Source organism: Diaphorina citri, unplaced genomic scaffold (assembly GCF_000475195.1).
Source record: "Diaphorina citri unplaced genomic scaffold, Diaci psyllid genome assembly version 1.1 scaffold231, whole genome shotgun sequence".
Lineage (NCBI taxonomy): Eukaryota > Metazoa > Arthropoda > Insecta > Hemiptera > Psyllidae > Diaphorina > Diaphorina citri.
Window position 1 is genome coordinate 147,304 of NW_007377668.1, and position 18,659 is coordinate 165,962.

The following is an 18,659-nucleotide window of genomic DNA, read 5'->3' on the forward strand; positions in this document are numbered from 1 at the left end:
ACAAGATACCTCTAATCAACGTTCTGAACTTGTGAATTGAATAAGCTCCACGGGACCTTTACAAACATTGGACCAAAAACACGGAGAGTTAAAAGTAGAGTCATGATTTTGTCATAATTATTCATTATCTCTGTGTTCTACAAGATACCTCTAACCAACGTTCTGAACTTGTGAATTGAATAAGCTCCACGGGACCTTTACAAACATTGGACCAAAAACACGGAGAGTTAAAAGTAGAGTCATCAGGAATATGTAGCGTCTGATTTTGTCATAATTATTCATTATCTCTGTGTTCTACAAGATACCTCTAACCAATGTTCTGAACTTGTGAATTGAATAAGCTCCACGGGACCTTTACAAACATTGGACCAAAAACACGGAGAGTTAAAAGTAGAGTCATGAAACGAAATAGTTTTCTACCTACCATAATACCATGTCTGCCTTTCAGAAAATTCTTATATTTTTTTCCTGGTGGTGGTGCATATGACCAAGAACTTGACGATCACCACTTAAATATCATAGATCATAGATAGATATTTTTTTCTATGAAGAAAGAATTAAAAAGTTTGGAAAAAAAAAATCATTCCATTTGAGTCAAATTTAAATGGATGTTTAAAGAATTTGGGTTTATTTTGAAGGCACGGGGAAATCAGTCCAGTCCCATAATGAAGGTATAAAAAGATTCATTAATAAACTGACCCATGTTTTATATACAGTGTGGAAGCGATTTATAGAGCTAGAACGGTCGGCAGGTGATATATTAGATATATTTGACTATTTTAAACATTCCTAGACTTATGGTTCGATTTTACACGGTTTCTATATCATATCTGTCTTTTATATCAGACTTTCCCTTGGTTTTCAAAAGAAGCCTAAATGAAAGCGATCAACTAGGAATTTATTGAAAACAATTTAATTCTGCACTGGTTTTTCTAAGCCAAAACTAAGATATTACCAATACCAATGGATGAAATTCAGATTTTGCCAGGCTGGACAACCCCGAAGGTGTTTGGTTCCAATGATTCGAATGACTGGTAAATCAAGACTAATGTCCACGTCAACTTGAATTTTCATGTCTATGCTTACACTAAAAAGAAGCCTAAATCAAAGTGATCAACTAGGAATTTATTGAAAACAATTCAATTCTGCACTCGTTTTTCTAAGCCAAAACTAAGATTCTACCAATACCAATGGATGAAATTCAGATTTTGCCAGACTGGACAACCCCGAAGGTATTTGGTTCCAATGATTCGAATGACTGGTAAATCAAGACTAATGTCCACGTCAACTTGAATTTTCATGTCTATGCTTACAAAGGAATGACCTATCTAGCTATATATTCAATTTAGACTAGTTTCTCTAATTCATTAATTTTTACCTGAATTATCAATCTCCCCTCCTAGCTGGGTAATTGCCTCTAGAATAGAATATCTTTAAATACAGGGTGCGCCAGAAAAACACTGACAACGGCTCAGGGTAGGTAGATCTCATCATTTAGAATGACCTATCCAGCTATATATTCAATTTAGATTAGTTTCTCTAATTCATTAATTTTTACCTGAATTATCAATCTCCCCTCCTAGCTGGGTAATTGCCTCTAGAATAGAATATCTTTAAATACAGGGTGCGCCAGAAAAACACTGACAACGGCTCAGGGTAGGTAGATCTCATCATTTCCAACAAGGTTCTGTGTGTCAATTTTCTAACTTCGGCTTCGTTTCCGAGAAACGTCCAAAAAACCACCATTTAAAAAAATGCAGACCTTGTGTCAGTTTTTAGGTCGTAACTTTTTTTAATCGATAAACTATTTTTGTTAAAACCACGAGCCAGAGAACAAAATTTTGATCCGAATAGATCTGATCTCCGATTTCCAAAATTCAGGTTTGATGTGTTTTCATTTTAATCGATAAACTGTTTTTGTTAAAACCACGAGCCAGAGAACAAAATTTTGATCCGAATAGATCTGATCTCCGATTTCCAAAATTCAGGTTTGATGTGTTTTTTTCAAGCTCGAAAAAGATTTACCTTATTATGTCCGATTTTTACGTTACGAAACACGCGTTTTTTGTCCGAAGAAATTTTGGAGCACAGGTCTTTCAGGATGATCTCTACAACATTTGGTAATATGAAAACGTTAGTTACAGAAACATAAACTATAGAAAGAACTCGCGTGAGTGATCTCTACAACATTTGGTAATATGAAAACGTTAGTTACAGAAACATAAACTATAGAAAGAAAGATTTACCTTATTATGTCCGATTTTTACGTTACGAAACACGCGTTTTTTGTCCGAAGAAATTTTGGAGCACAGGTCTTTCAGGAAAACTTGCGCTTTATTCAAGGATCAGAATGAGACCGTATTTGCCTTTTTAACTCAAGTCCTTCACGGAGAAATAACCACTTGACTACCTGTAAAACACACTTGATGCTAGAAAACTACTGACCGTGTGTGGGTGTCTTCGGGGATCTGGAATGCTACGAATAGCTTCATTAAGCTTTAATTACCTATTGGTGTGAAGCCAGCTACAGATTGAATTCTTTGCTCCGGCGATGGTGTTCACATTTTCTTTGCAAGAAGTTTTCCTCTGATTGGGCCAGCCTAGATAGCTTAGTTGGTAGTGCGTCTGCCTTGTAAGCGCTAGGCCGCGGGTTCGATTCCCGCCCGGGGCGGATTTTATCAGAAATTCGTATCGATGGGTGATTTGTGCTTCAAATAGGTCCCACTAATCTGCCCTAAATAATTAAAATTTGAAACATTGATTTTCGCCCCCGGAGGCCATCAGGGCCAAAAGTCTAAATTTCATTTTTGAGTCCGAATTTCAATGTGAACCATTAGTGGGACCTATTTGAAGCACAAATCATCAATCGATATGAATTTCCCACTTTTGGTGCTTCCCCTTTTGGCGGGAGAACATGGAAAAATGAAAATTTGAATAGGCCATAACTCCGGCCCTGGTTGTCGGATCAAACTCAAACTTGTACCAAAGTACTACGTTCTTGAAGACCTTTGATATGATGTATCACAAACAGGGGGTTCTCATTTAAGATTTTAAAGTTGGCCCCCGTTTCGCGAACTTCGCGAAAATTTCGCGAATCGCAATATTGCCAAAATATCCGCATTAAAAATCAAAAAGTTACGGGTTTTTTGTTTTTCGAAATTTCAAATAGGCTTCGAGAAAAACAATTCAAGCATAAATTCTGGGACACCCTGTATGTGCCCAATAATTTCAGTCCATGTGCCCACTTGCTGAGGAAATAGAATGGGAGGAACTCTTGACCTGCTAATGAGTACGTACATATTTTAGGATTTTCGCTACAGTTTCTCTCTTTAATCCTCATTCCTCCTTTTTTGCGTGTTATATCACCAATTATAATAGACCTATTAAGAAGTAAGAAGTTCTTCTCTCTTCTTCAAAAGAGTTGTTAACAACTGTGTGTAGGGTTTCGTTAACACGTCACCTTAATCGTATGTTATAAAGGTACATATAATTATGTATACGGTTGCCCATTAGTGCCTGTTGTTAATAATTCTAATACGCTTTTCTAATTTTTCCTTGTTGTCACATGACAAAAATAGGTATCACGAACACAGTATATCACACGACATACCTAAACAATGTGGTGCTTTTTCTTTATCGAAAGACTGCAGAGTGTAGGCAAATAAATAATTCAGTGGTGATTTTAGTTTTTGGGACACCTCTTGGGAAAACGAGCCTCAAAAGTTGAAATTACACCTCTGTTTTTTCCCTCATTTTATTCAGAAAGGAAGGATTATATGGTGCCCCTTATCACTTCAGCAAACTGTTTACTTTATATGTAGCAAAATGGTTTATGAATTGATTCCTCTCATCTCCAATGTGTGATAATGTAATGTTCATCTATTGTGTCGTTATGTCTTTTTTCTTATCTAATTGGTAATTCACTTGAATTTTTGTGAGGAATAAAACACAAATATTAGAGTTACAATAATTCTCTAAGGCCCGGGACCACACTTTGTTATGATCTATTAACACCACTCAGAATGCAGCATTTCAGATCAAAGTATAAAATCCTGCATTCAGATTGGTTGAATAATTTTAATCATTGATTATCTCAAAGTGTGGTCTCCGCCATAACAATCGATTTGGTAATACATGATATCTAATTATTGATATAGAAACTAAGAAAACTGTTTAGTTATAATATGTTTCATTATAATCTACAAACAGGTTACAGTCGCCCTGTGACTTTCATGAAATTTAGAAACGAGAAAGCCGTATGTATCATGTTCAAAAATTGTGGACGATTTGCCTTGAGAACTCCTCCCAATACACGAATTTCTCTTTCTTCTTGAGCATTCTTTAGAAATACACAAATTTTCTTCCTCTCTTGAGGAGTACAGTTGTACCAACCACTCTGATATATTGCTTGAGCAATTATTTCATTGCATGTGTTCAGTTTATCAACTTGATAAATTACATTAAAAGCACCAAAACAATTGCTTAAAAACTCGATGACTATTTTGAAGCAGTTTGACTTGGGCAAATGTTTCATGTAGGCTATCTGGTAGAATGTTAGAATCCATGATATCAGATAAGGCATGATCAAGATCAAGATGTCAAATACTGCCTCCAGTAAACTCATGTACTGAAAGCAAAACACAAGAAATGTCGACACTAGATACTTGTATTGTCTGTGCTTTGCAAGTGTAGGTGATGCTAGGTCTTCTTTGGATCTTCTTGGTCTCTCTTTGGAGCACTCATTGGATTTTTCTTCGTATAGAAATAACTGATGCAACTAATTTCAAACAATCGCGCGTTTCTGCATTTTTTTTTTTTTTTTTTTTTTTTTTTTGGTGCTTATTTATACTGCTCGCAAAGGACTAAAAAGTCCCCTTACTCCAGCAGTAATCTACTACCATTATTGTGGTCAAATTCTCAAATTATATTGAGGATAAAATTCCATACCTCGGCTGGGATTGAACCTACGCCCTCCTGTTTACCAGGCGAGCGCCTTGACCACCACCAATATGAAAACGTTAGTTACAGAAACATTTTTAAACAATAGAAAGAACTCGCGTGAACCATCACATGACATCTTTCAGTCAGCAGCCAATGAGCTTATATGGATTGTTGTAATTATTTCAATAAATTATTTGGCCTTAAGGGTAAATAATTCAAGGGGTGTGGCAAATAAATAATAATAGTGCTTATTTATACTGCTCGCAAAGGACTGAAAAGTCCCCTTACTCCAGCAGTAGGCTACTACCATTATTGTGATCAAATTCTCAAATTATATTGAGGATAAAATTCCATACCTCGGCTGGGATTGAACCTACGCCCTCCTGTTTACCAGGCTATTGAGGATAAAATTCCATACCTCGGCTGGGATTGAACCCACGCCCTCCTGTTTACCAGGCGAGCGCCTTGACCAGACCAATATGAAAACGTTAGTTACAGAAACATTTTTAAACAATAGAAAGAACTCGCGTGAACCATCACATGACATATTTCAGTCAGCAGCCAATGAGCTTATGTGGATTGTTGTAATTATTTCACATAATTTCTGCCGCCTATATTTCAGGAATACTTTACATACTTACCCGTTATTCATGATCTGGTTTTCAGTGAGATACTCTCCGGTTCCAACATCAGTATAGAAGATATATTCACCAAACTTATTCACCAATATGAAAACGTTAGTTACAGAAACATTTTTAAACAATAGAAAGAACTCGCGTGAACCATCACATGACATCTTTCAGTCAGCAGCAGCCATTGAGCTTATTTGGATTGTTGTAATTATTTCACATAATTTCTGCCGCCTATATTTCAGGAATACTTTACATACTTACCTGTTATTCATGATCTGGCGTTCAGTGAGATACTCTCCAGTTCCAACATCAGTATAGAAGATATATTCACCAAACTTATTTCTATGTTCAACACCAATCAGTTTGACGAATTCTCCAAGCATTTCATACTGTCCTTTATGTGGATTGTTGTAATTATTTCACATAATTTCTGCCGCCTATATTTCAGGAATATAGTATATATTCCATACTTACCTGTTATTCATGATCTGGTTTTCAGTGAGATACTCTCCAGTTCCAATATCAGTATAGAAGATATATTCACCAAACTTATTTTTATGTTCAACACCAATCAGTTTGACGAATTCTCCAAGCATTTCATACTGTCCTAATAAGGACATGGGAATGATGGTGTGTGTGACCACAGTCTCAAATATTACCAATTGTAATAATAGAACTATATACATTTCGGCGAAATAAAATATAACAAAATACTCCATGTCACTCAAGTCGATAAAACTTGGAGTCCATATGATGAATGGTAAAATCCTGTGTGGATGTTTTCTATAATAGAGGGAACTCATTAACCATAGTGTCCTCTCTGATGCTGGCAGTAAAGTTTCCATGATGAAACCCATTGTGATAAGAATTGAAAACAAAAAATCTGTTGCCAGAAAATTGAATTCTTGTCTTGTGTGCTTCTTGTAAATGTTTCTATTGGAAACTTTGAATATTCTCTCTTGAAGGTCAAACAACTCACTGACCTGACTCAAGCGAATATTGTAGCAGAATATTATACCAAAAAAAGTTATAGCACCAATTGTTTCAAAAAGTCTTTGCAAAAACTCAGACAATTCCTGAATTGAACGAACAAATGCACTTACACACAGAAGAAATAGTGCAGTTGTAACAAAATCATACACATTTCGGCGAAATAAAATATAACAAAATACTTCATGTCACTCAAGTCGATAAAACTTGGAGTCCATATGATGAATGGTAAAATCCTGTGTGGATGTTTTCTATAATAGAGGGAACTCATTAACCATAGTGTCCTCTCTGATGCTGGCAGTAAAGTTTCCATGATGAAACCCATTGTGATAAGAATTGAAAACAAAAAAGCTGTTGCCAGAAAATTGAATTCTTGTCTTGTGTACTTCTTGTAAATGTTTCTATTGGAAACTTTGAATATTCTCTCTTGAAGGTCAAAAAACTCAATGACCTGACTCAAGCGAATTTTGTAGCAGAATATTATACCAAAAAAAGTTATAGCACCAATTGTTTCGAAAAGTCTTTGCAAAAACTCAGACAATTCCTGAATTGAACGAACAAATGCACTTACACACAGAAGAAATAGTGCAGTTGTAACAAAATTCCACACAACGTTTTTGTAAAGTTTATGGGCTTTATTCATCCAGGCATGCTTATGAAAGTTTGGGATTGTTATCAATCCAAATACATGAAGCGGAAGAAGGAATATGTAGCGTCTGATTTTGTGATGATTTTTCATCTTGTCTGTTTTTCTTAAAGATAACACCAACGCGCAACGTTATCAATTAGTAAGGTCCACGGGAATTTTTTATACTTCAAATAATTCCTCAGATATAATGTGACCAACGAATTGAACTGTCCATTAAAACCTTGGAACTTTCCACTTTCCAAATAATTGAAAAATCAACTCTTGGTTCTTTTGAATACTATTAGAAAGATGAACACATTCTCAACATTGATAAGTATTGCGTGATATAATCAATTACATACTGCCTAAAAGCTCAGGTGACAGTTAAGAAAGATGAACACATTCTCAACATTGATAAGTATTGCGTGATATAATCAATTACATACTGCCTAAAAGCTCAGGTGACAGTTAAGAGAGTGTATGGTAAGTCAAGTAAAAATTGATTAAGGTGTTTTATTATTATTGTTATCATTAGTATTTTGTTGATGTTGGTGTTGTTGGTGTATGGGGCCTTTTATTGAAAATTTAATTTATTTGTTATCTTTTCTTTTCTTTTTCTTTTTTTTATTTGTCGCGACGACCTATGAACTCAAAGCGAGAAAGTTTTAGATAACACTTCAGTCGTTAATTTAAGACCGGTTTTATTTACCTATGTTAAGCTACGCCGAGGAAATCCAATAAATGGGCGGGTGACTTAAACAATAAACTGAATATTAAATAAAATAGGTAGGTACATAAATACTGATTTTCTTAAACCAAGATCGAAAAATTCCCGGAGGGACGGGCCCCGCTTGTTAACCATCACTATAGGAATGAATTCTAGAAGACTTCAAATTTTATTACCCAATTTTTCTAAATAATGAAAAATTTATGGCAGAAATATGGTCGAATTAAAATTAAAAATATTTTGTTGCATGAATCTCCTTTCAACTCTCTATGTTTTTGGTCCAATGTTGGTGGTGATGGTTTTTCCTGTACTAGAACTAGACAAAAAATACTTACATGAAATTTAACATTATCTAAATTTGAAAAGTATTATTTATTTGTGATGAAACCAATGAATTGTGTCATGTATTATAATTGTCCTGTCATTTTCATGAAATTTATAAATGAGAATCCAGCTTTTATACAGATCAAATATTGTCGACGGTTTACCTTGTAAATTCTGCCCAGTGCTGCCATTTCTCTTTCTTGTTGAGCATTCTTTAGAAATACACAAATTTTCTTCCTCTCTTGAGGAGTACAGTTGTACCAACCACTCTGATATATTGCTTGAGCAATTATTTCATTGCATGTGTTCAGTTTATCAGCTTGATGACTTATATTATAAGAACCCAAAAGTTCTACAAGATACCTCTAATCAACGTTCTGAACTTGTGAATTGAATAAGCTCCACGGGACCTTTACAAACATTGGACCAAAAACACGGAGAGTTAAAAGTAGAGTCATGAAACGAAATAGTTTTCTACCTACCATAATACCATGTCTGCCTTTCAGAAAATTCTTATATTTTTTTTCTGGTGGTGGTGCATATGACCAAGAACTTGACGATCACCACTTAAATATCATAGATCATAGATAGATATTTTTTTCTATGAAGAAAGAATTAAAAAGTTTGGAAAAAAAAAATCATTCCATTTGAGTCAAATTTAAATGGATGTTTAAAGAATTTGGGTTTATTTTGAAGGCACGGGGAAATCAGTCCAGTCCCATAATGAAGGTATAAAAAGATTCATTAATAAACTGACCCATGTTTTATATACAGTGTGGAAGCGATTTATAGAGCTAGAACGGTCGGCAGGTGATATATTAGATATATTTGACTATTTTAAACATTCCTAGACTTATGGTTCGATTTTACACGGTTTCTATATCATATCTGTCTTTTATATCAGACTTTCCCTTGGTTTTCAAAAAAAGCCTAAATGAAAGTGATCAACTAGGAATTTATTGAAAACAATTTAATTCTGCACTGGTTTTTCTAAGCCAAAACTAAGATATTACCAATACCAATGGATGAAATTCAGATTTTGCCAGGCTGGACAACCCCGAAGGTGTTTGGTTCCAATGATTCGAATGACTGGTAAATCAAGACTAATGTCCACGTCAACTTGAATTTTCATGTCTATGCTTACAAAGGAATGACCTATCCAGCTATATTCCTGTAAGCTCATGTACTGAAAGGAAAACACATCAAATGTCAACACTAGATACTAGATACTTGTATTGTCTGTGCTTTGTAAGTGTAGGTGATGCTGGGTCTTTTTTGGATCTTCTTGGTCTCTCTTTGGAGCACTCTTTTTCGTCAGGAAATAACAAATAATCACGCGTTTCTGCATTTCTTTTTAGTTCAAGCTATTTAGTTCCAAAAAAAATCTAGAAAGTGTGGTCTGACAAATCAGGTCGGAAGCTTTTCCGCCACACACTTCCGGTCTGAGTGTGAGCTGTGAGTGGCTGGCATAAGAATTTTAATATAGACTAGTCGATAATATCTGATGCTCAATTCTTACCTTACTCATGACTTGGTTTAGCACTTGATAACGCCTCATAATTTGTGTCAAATAGAATGATGGGTAGATCAGGGTCCTCCACTGTTTGAGCTTCTTTGCTAAATCTTTTTTTCTTCGTGTTGGAAGATTTTCGTGATCTCTACAACATTTGGTAATATGAAAACGTTAGTTACAGAAACATAAACAATAGATAGAACTCGCGTGAACCATCACATGACATCTTTCAGTCAGCAGCCAATGAGCTTATGTGGATTGTTGTAATTATTTCACATAATTTCTGCCGCGTATATTTCAGGAATACTTTACATACGTACCCGTTATTCATGATCTGGTTTTCAGTGAGATACTCTCCGGTTTCAACATCAGTATAGAAGATATATTCACCAAACTTATTTCTATGTTCAACACCTATCAGCTTGACGAATTCTCCAAGCATTTCATACTGGCAGACCAAATATTGTAGACGGTTTCCCTTGAAAATTCTGCCCAGTGCTGTCATTTCTCTTGGTTGTTGAGCATTCTTTAGAAATACACAAATTTTCTTCCTCTCTTGAGGAGTAGAGTTGTACCAACCACTCTGATAGATTGCTTGAGCAATTATTTCATTGCATGTGTTCAGTTTATCAGCTTGATAAACGACATTATAACCACCCAAAAATGTGCACACGACCTGGATTATTATTTTGATGCAGTTGTACTTGGGCAAATGTTTCATGTAGGCTATCTGGTAGAATGATAGAATCCAAGTTATCATAAAGGGTAAGACCATGGTGTTAAATACGGCTTCCTGTAAGCTCATGTACTGAAAAAAACACGAGCAATATTAACACCAGATACTTGTACTGTCTGTGCTTTGTAAGCAGGTATCACTAAAATCATATTATTTTATTCTAGTCTAGAGATAATATATTCAGGTAAGGTACCTATACCTACTTACATACATAAATATAAACATATCTTGAACATTTGAGCTCTTAATAATAAAGAGCCCTTAATTAACAACACCAAAGGTGCTTTCTGTTTTAATAACCCAAACTACTAATTGCAATAATAGAACCATATACATCTCGATGAAATAGAATATAACAAAATACTCCATGTCACTTGGGTCGATGAAACATGGAGTCCATATGATGAATGGTAAAATTCTGTGTGGATGTTTTCTATGATAGAGGGAACTCATTAACCATAGTGTCCTCTCTGATGCTGGCAGTAAAGTTTCTAAAATGAAACCCATTGTGATAAGAATTGAAAACAGAAAAGCTGTTGCCAGAAAATTGAATTCTTGCCTTGTGTGCTTCTTGTAAATGTTTCTATTGGAAACTTTGAATATTCTCTCTTGAAGGTCAAAAAACTCACTGACCTGACTCAAGCGAATATTGTAGCAGAATATTGTACCAAAAAAAGTTATAGCACCAATGGAGCAGTTGCAGTTGGGTAAAAATTATGAATAAAAGGTCGATTCCTACGTAAAAAGTTGTGAAAAATCCAAATCTGAAGTCTGTTTCAAAAAGTCTTTGCAAAAACTCAGACAATTCATGAATCGCACGAACAAATGCACTAACACACAAAAGAAGTATTGTCATTGTAACAAAATTCCACATAACGTTTTTGTAAACTACATACATATAAACATATCTTGAACATTTGAGCTCTTAATAATAAAGAGCCCTTAATTAACAACACCAAAGGTGCTTTCTGTTTTAATAACCCAATAAGAATATTACCTGTAAAAAAGCGCCAAGTTCAATACTACCTGATGCTATCTGATACTCAATTCTTACCTTACTCATGACTTGGTTTAGCACTTGATAACGCTTCATAATTTGTGTCAAATAGAATGATGGGTAGATCAGAGTCCTCCACTGTTTGAGCTTCTTTGCTAAATCTTTTTTTCTTCGTGTTGGAAGATTTTCGTGATCTCTACAACATTTGGTAATATGAACTTATAGGCTATTTTCCGGTTCGTTTTTGTTAAGCCACGCCGAGCAAGACCACTAAATGGATGAGTGACACGAACGGCCATGCCTCAAGGATTTCGGCTAGTATTGTAAAAAAGAGAGAAAACTGAAATCTAGTCAAAGGGGTGCACAAGCCAGTGCATTTGTAATGCCGGTTCCAAGGCCAGGTAAATAGGTAAGGTCGGCATTAGGAAGGGCATCCAGCTGTAAAGAACCCCGCCAAAACTAAAACCATGTCAGGTGCAGCTAGTCAGTCCATTAATATTTAAATAGGAAAAGGCTAGGAAGAAGAAAAAGAGGTTTTCTGTCCAGGTTGTCAGACTGCAAGCAAAGCAAAGTGTATCTCCCGGAAGAACCATTCCCGCACGCTCACCTAGTCAAAACCGGGAGACTGAAGCATTTCAAATCCATCCATGATGATGCTTTCAATGCGGAGTTTAGACAGCCCTGCATTGTGTTTTGTGGGCACCCCAGCCTGCGCTTTGGAGACTCGGTCCACTTTGTACAGCTCTGGGGATCGAACCCATTGCACACGATTATATTTACAGGTGAGAATTGAATTTGATTGTTTTTTTTTTTAAAGAGGTTTGATAGAGGTTAGAGGACACTGTAGAAACAGAGTGTTCAGACGGGGTCGGCGTTTTACGTCAGGCTCTCAATCAGCCCTAGCTAGGGTGACTGCTTTGGGCTGATATTAGGTTTTAGCTACAAAAAAGAAAAAAAAAAAAAAAAAACACTCAACCTTTGCTATTCCTTTAGCAAGGGAAATTTCAGGCTGGTATTCTCGATATTTGAAATCCTCCAGCCAGACTGAGCTGGTCTACTCCCTGTTTAAGGTCCCCCAGCCAGGAAAAAAGTTATATTCTATTCTATATTTTCAGAGCCGGATTTCCCCTATGTGGAAGCCCTGGCCCCATTCCAGCCTCTGGCAATGAAGAGCATTCACTGCCCCATTGATACGAGTCTCAACTTCAATCAAGCTAACAAATTAATACGCGAACTAAAACCCTCCACTCTGGTAGTACCTGACTGCTACACCCATCCTCCTCCTAGCTTCCCTCAGAGAACTGAACTTGTCATCGACCAGGTAAGCACATCTGGTGGTGTAGTACCTGCCTCGGTGGTGTAGTGGTCAAGGCGCTCGACTGGTAAACAGGAGGGCGTGGGTTCAATCCCAGCCGAGGTATGGAATACCTACCTCGGTGGTGTAGTGGTCAAGGCGCTCGCCTGGTAAACAGGAGGGCGTGGGTTCAATCCCAGCCGAGGTATGGAATACCTACCTCGGTGGTGTAGTGGTCAAGGCGCTACCTACCTCGGTGGTGTAGTGGTCAAGGCGCTACCTACCTCGGTGGTGTAGTGGTCAAGGCGCTACCTACCTCGGTGGTGTAGTGGTCAAGGCGCTACCTACCTCGGTGGTGTAGTGGTCAAGGCGCTACCTACCTCGGTGGTGTAGTGGTCAAGGCGCTACCTACCTCGGTGGTGTAGTGGTCAAGGCGCTACCTACCTCGGTGGTGTAGTGGTCAAGGCGCTACCTACCTCGGTGGTGTAGTGGTCAAGGCGCTACCTACCTCGGTGGTGTAGTGGTCAAGGCGCTACCTACCTCGGTGGTGTAGTGGTCAAGGCGCTCGCCTGGTAAACAGGAGGGCGTGGGTTCAATCCCAGCCGAGGTATGGAATACCTACCTCGGTGGTGTAGTGGTCAAGGCGCTACCTACCTCGGTGGTGTAGTGGTCAAGGCGCTACCTACCTCGGTGGTGTAGTGGTCAAGGCGCTACCTACCTCGGTGGTGTAGTGGTCAAGGCGCTACCTACCTCGGTGGTGTAGTGGTCAAGGCGCTACCTACCTCGGTGGTGTAGTGGTCAAGGCGCTACCTCCTAGGTAAGACCAAGATGGCCAGCCTTGTAAGCGCTAGGGCGCTCGCCCACGGCGGATTTTATTCTGAATGGATAAGGTTTGTTCTCGGAACGGCTGGCTTTTTCTATCCTATCTTCCTTCTCTCTTCACTTTTTGGGACGATAAGACCTTAGCAGTTACCATAGCAGTTAAAATAAAAGGCTTGGAAGGAAGATGAGAAAACTTTCAAGCGAAATTTGCTAAAAACTAGTACAATATGATCACAATTGAAAAAAATAAATAAATAAATAAATATTCTCAATAACTTTTTTTCAGACCCATGGATCAGCAAGCACTGAAGAACGCCAATGTGTTACTGCTTTCGGGTCTGACACAAACTCCCACCTCCAATCCTGATGCTATGCTGGGAGAACTCTGTATGACTGTAGTGGGCACTCTGAGAGCTAATGGTAAAGTTTTAAAGTTTTAAACACATTGTCCTAAATCAGTATCCTAAACCGATAAGATTTGGTCTTGGAATGGCTGGATTTCTCCCCTTTCTCTCTTCTGTTTCGTGATAATAACCGTCGTATGTATGAAAGCCAAAGTTAAACTTTAGTTTAACTTAAGACGAACAATGTTGCCAATTTCATGTCATTTCTTGAGAAAACCTAAAAAAACTGTTTTTTGGGGATTTTTTTTCTCATTTTCTCACACAAATGAGCTCTGATCTTGAAATTTGTCGCGACGACTTATGAACTCAAAGCGAGAAAGTTTTAGATAACACTTCAGTCGATAATTTAAGACCGTTTTTAGCGTCACCTGTGTTAAGCTACGCCGAGCAAGGCCAATAAATAGATGGGTGACTTGAACATTATATTGGGAATAAAGGGAGAACGGGCTCTAGTCTTGATTACATTAAATCATTACATGAAAGTAAAATCAAATCAAGAATAATAATAAACTGAAATACTGAATATTAAACAAATTAGGTAGGTACATAGGTACTGATTTTCTCTAATCATAATCGAATAAACTACGGGCTAAAAAATTCCCGGAGGGACGGACCCAGCTTGTTGTTTCTTCCTTCCTTTCCTTTCTTACTTTATTTCTTTCTTCCTCTTCTTTCTTTCTTTCTTTTGTTGATTGAACCTCAGGTGGACCGGAAAGTGCTCACTCTGAAGCGAGGTGAAGTTCTGAAAATTCCCCTCAAGCGGAAACGAACCCGGGTCAACATGAGTGCAGAGATAGCAGAAGCAGTGGAACCATGTGAACTGAGGCCCGGTTTAGCCATAGCCAGTATCAAGGGTAACTTGAAAGTCAAGGACAATCAGTACTGTATCGATATGGTAAGGTATGGAGCTTTCGGATGGATTTCACTAATAATTTTGAGATTCAGGGTGGATTTCACTAATAATTTTGAGATTTAAGATGGATTTCGCCAATTTATAATTTTGAGGTTCAGGGTGGATGTCAGCAATAATTTTGAGATTCAGAGTGGATTTCACCAACAATTTTGAGATTCAGGGTGGATTTCAGCAATAATTTTGAGATTCAGGGTGGATTTCACCAATAATTTTGAGATTTAAGATGGATTTCACCAATTTATAATTGTGAGGTTCAGGGTGGATGTCAGCAATAATTTTGAGATTCAGAGTGGGTTTCACCAATAATTTTGAAATTCAGGGTGGATTTCAGGAATAATTTTGAGTTATAGGGTCGGCCATCAAACTCAATACACAACCGTTGTGTGATCAAAATAAAAATCTTATATCGTTTAGTCAACTATTTAATCATGTATTTATATTAGACTGGTAGGTAGGTATGACAATACTAAATTATATTTTTGAACCAAAGAAAACTAGTCCCATAAAAAATAAAAAAAAAAAATCAGCATGAAAGTATTAAAAATGAAAATTCAACACATAGAAATCATCTTAAAACAATATCACTTACATAAATTAAATACTTAAATTAATAGAATTTGATTAATTAACACAATAAAAGAAAAATAAACCTAGGTTTTCTAGAACTCATAATTCAGTTATGGTATCAAACGAAAAGGCAAATTACCAGACTCTAACAGTTCTAGGTCAACAGTATGGGAGGTATAGTGAATGTCAAAGTAATTGAAGTAGATAAAGTTATCATCTCTCCCTGTACTGTTGATATGGAGCTTCACAAAGTTACCGAGTCTTCAATAGATTAGTTCCAGTTCAATAATGTGGATTTAATATACTGTATATACGGAGTTTTTCTTTTTCTCCTAATCTCCTACTACCTTACCGTTACCAAATGTTCTCAACTCTCCTCCTCCACTCTACTCTGTCGTTCACCGCATCCCTCCATCCTCTGACTCTCATTCTTTGTAGGTTTTTTGCGACCTCGTCCATCCATAATATACTGTATATACGGAGTTTTTCTTTTTCTCCTAATCTCCTACTACCTTACCGTTACCAAATGTTCTACCAAATGTTCTCAACACTCCTCCTCCACTCTACTCTGTCGTTCACCGCATCCCTCCATCCTCTGACTCTCATTCTTTGTAGGTTTTTTGCGACCTCGTCCATCCCTCTGTCGTTCACCGCATCCCTCCATCCTCTGACTCTCATTCTTTGTAGGTTTTTTGCGACCTCGTCCATCCATCTCAATCTTGGTTTTCCTTTCTAAACTTGGTCAAAGCTAAACATAACGAGAAAATATTTACCTAAATCAACATTAGGAAAGAAACCAATTATTATAATTTCCCTGTCATTTTCAGAAAATTTATAAATGAGAATCCAGCTTTTATACAGACCAAATATTGTAGACGGTTTCCCTTGAAAATTCTGCCCAGTGCTGTCATTTCTCTTGGTTGTTATTCTTGGAACGGCTGGCTTTCTCCTATCCTGTCTTCCTTCTCTCTTCTATTTCGGGACGATAAGACCTTAGCAGTTACTTACAATTCCCTCTGTCAAACCTCTTAAAAAAAAAAAAAAAAAATCTACACCATTGCAAAAGGTACCCACACACGCTCAGTAGTTTTCTACCATCATGTCTGTTTTTCAGGTAGTCAAATGGTTATTTCTCCGGGAAGGACGTGAGGTAAAAAGGCAAATGAGGTCTCATTCTGATCCTTGAATAAAGCGCAAGTTTTCCTGAAAGATGAAAACCTGTGCTCCAAAATTTCTTTGGACAAAAACCGCGTTTAAAATCGGACATAACAAGGTAAATCTTTTTCGAACTTGAAAATACACATCAAACCTGAACTTTGGAAATTGGAGATCAGGTCTATTCGGATCAAAATTTTGTTCTTTGGCCTGTGGTTTTAACAAAAACAGTTTATCGATTAAAATGAAAAAGTTATGACCTAAAAACTGACACAAGGTCTGCATTTTTTAAAAAGGTGGAAAAATCGGACATAACAAGGTAAATCTTTTTCGAACTTGAAAATACACATCAAACCTGAACTTTGGAAATCGGAGATCAGATCTATTCGGATCAAAATTTTGTTCTTTGGCTCGTGGTTTTAACAAAAACAGTTTATCGATTAAAATGAAAACGTTATGACCTAAAAGCTGACACAAGGTCTGCATTTTTTAAAAAGGTGGTTTTTTGGACATTTCTCGGAAACAAAGCCGAAGTTAGGAAAATGACCCACAGAACCTTGTTGGAAATGATGAGATCTACCTACCCTGAGCCGTTGTCAGTGTTTTTCTGGCGCACCCTGTATAAATGCATTTCTGTTCCTAATGTGGAGCTCCGAGTTCCGTCCCGAGGGTCAAATCCTATTTGTTTTCCTCCAACTTGCGTCCCTGATCTGAAATTTATCATCCGAGTTGCGTCCCTTAACTAGAAATACATAATTATGTATTTTATATAAGGTGCAAGAAAAGGCCGGGAACCCCTGAAAATTTTTTGAACGGCTGTAGATGAGAAGCTGAAATTTAGGTTAGTTTTTCATCTTTTAAAATACCATTTTTTGAAGTAGTTGCCAAATTTTAGCAGGAGCCAGGGTCGGATCTAGGATTACCAACCTGATTGTGATACATTATATCAAAGATCTTTAAAAAGGTAGTAGGTACTTTGATATAAATTTTAGCTCGATCCGACAGCCAGGGCCGGAGTTATGGCCTTTTAAATTTTTCCATGTTCCCGTGTCTGGCTAAGGCTCATTTCACACTGAGCGGATTTTTACCGCGCGGATTTTTACCGCCTGCAAAATCTGCGATTTCTTTCACACACAGCGGTTTACATTTACGTAGGTAACACTTCAAGAAATTAAAAATTATTAGGTATCAATATTCCTTACATCACAACACTTCTATAATATGACTACTACTGCGGCGGGAAAAAAACCGCGATCGCGGGTCTAAATTTCTGCGGACGTCCAGCGGATCCGCAGGGAAAACGCGCGGATTTCACTAGAATACCCTAGGAGTGCCCTTGCCGCCCTATCGAACGTTAGCTTTACTAACCCCCTTGTTTCCAAAGTGTATTCTTGTTGGAACCTATTGAAAACACGTAATAAGGACGTTCACTTCTTGTGGTGTCCGTCCCACTGCGGAATCAGAGGCAATGAAGCAGTTGATGAAGCTGCTTGTAACCCAGTCAATCCTACTCGATTAAAACTTTGCTCTCCTGAAGATTTTAAACCTGTCGCTGCCTCTCTAATTTCGAAAGAATGGCAAATTCAATGGGACAATGTACCAAACACTAATAAGCTAAAATCTATAAAACCCCTCATTGTACATTGGAATACATCTAACCAAGATAACCGCACCCAAGAAATAGTCCTCACACGCATGCGAATAGGCCACACCCGCATCACACACAGCTTTCTATTTACCAAAACAGACCCTCCCACCTGTGAATGCGGGGCCCACCTTTCCGTGCGGCACATCCTAACATGTAACCGTCACGACCAAATAAGATCCTCTCTACCTCACCCCCCCTCCCTGACCGATAGTGATGAGGGCGTCAAATCCCTTTTCAAATATCTACAAGATATAAACATCTACCACCTTATATAAAATACCGAGAACCGGCGTGAACGACCAGGGCATTCCTGTGTTAAAGCGCCTTATCCGAAAAAAAAAAAAAAAAAAACATTGACTACCCAAGAC

General features: G+C 37.4%; 1 protein-coding gene across 1 annotated transcript in view; it reads left to right on the top strand.

Moving 5' to 3' along the window:
• Positions 1-18,659, top strand: part of LOC103506372 (integrator complex subunit 9) — a 59,501-nt gene that overhangs the window by 20,695 nt on the left and 20,147 nt on the right. Inside the window, exons 11-13 of the mRNA XM_026821436.1 lie at positions 12,035-12,270; positions 12,604-12,809; positions 14,712-14,903. Of these exons, the coding sequence (XP_026677237.1) occupies positions 12,035-12,270; positions 12,604-12,809; positions 14,712-14,903 (634 nt within the window). The remainder of the gene's footprint in view (positions 1-12,034; positions 12,271-12,603; positions 12,810-14,711; positions 14,904-18,659) is intronic.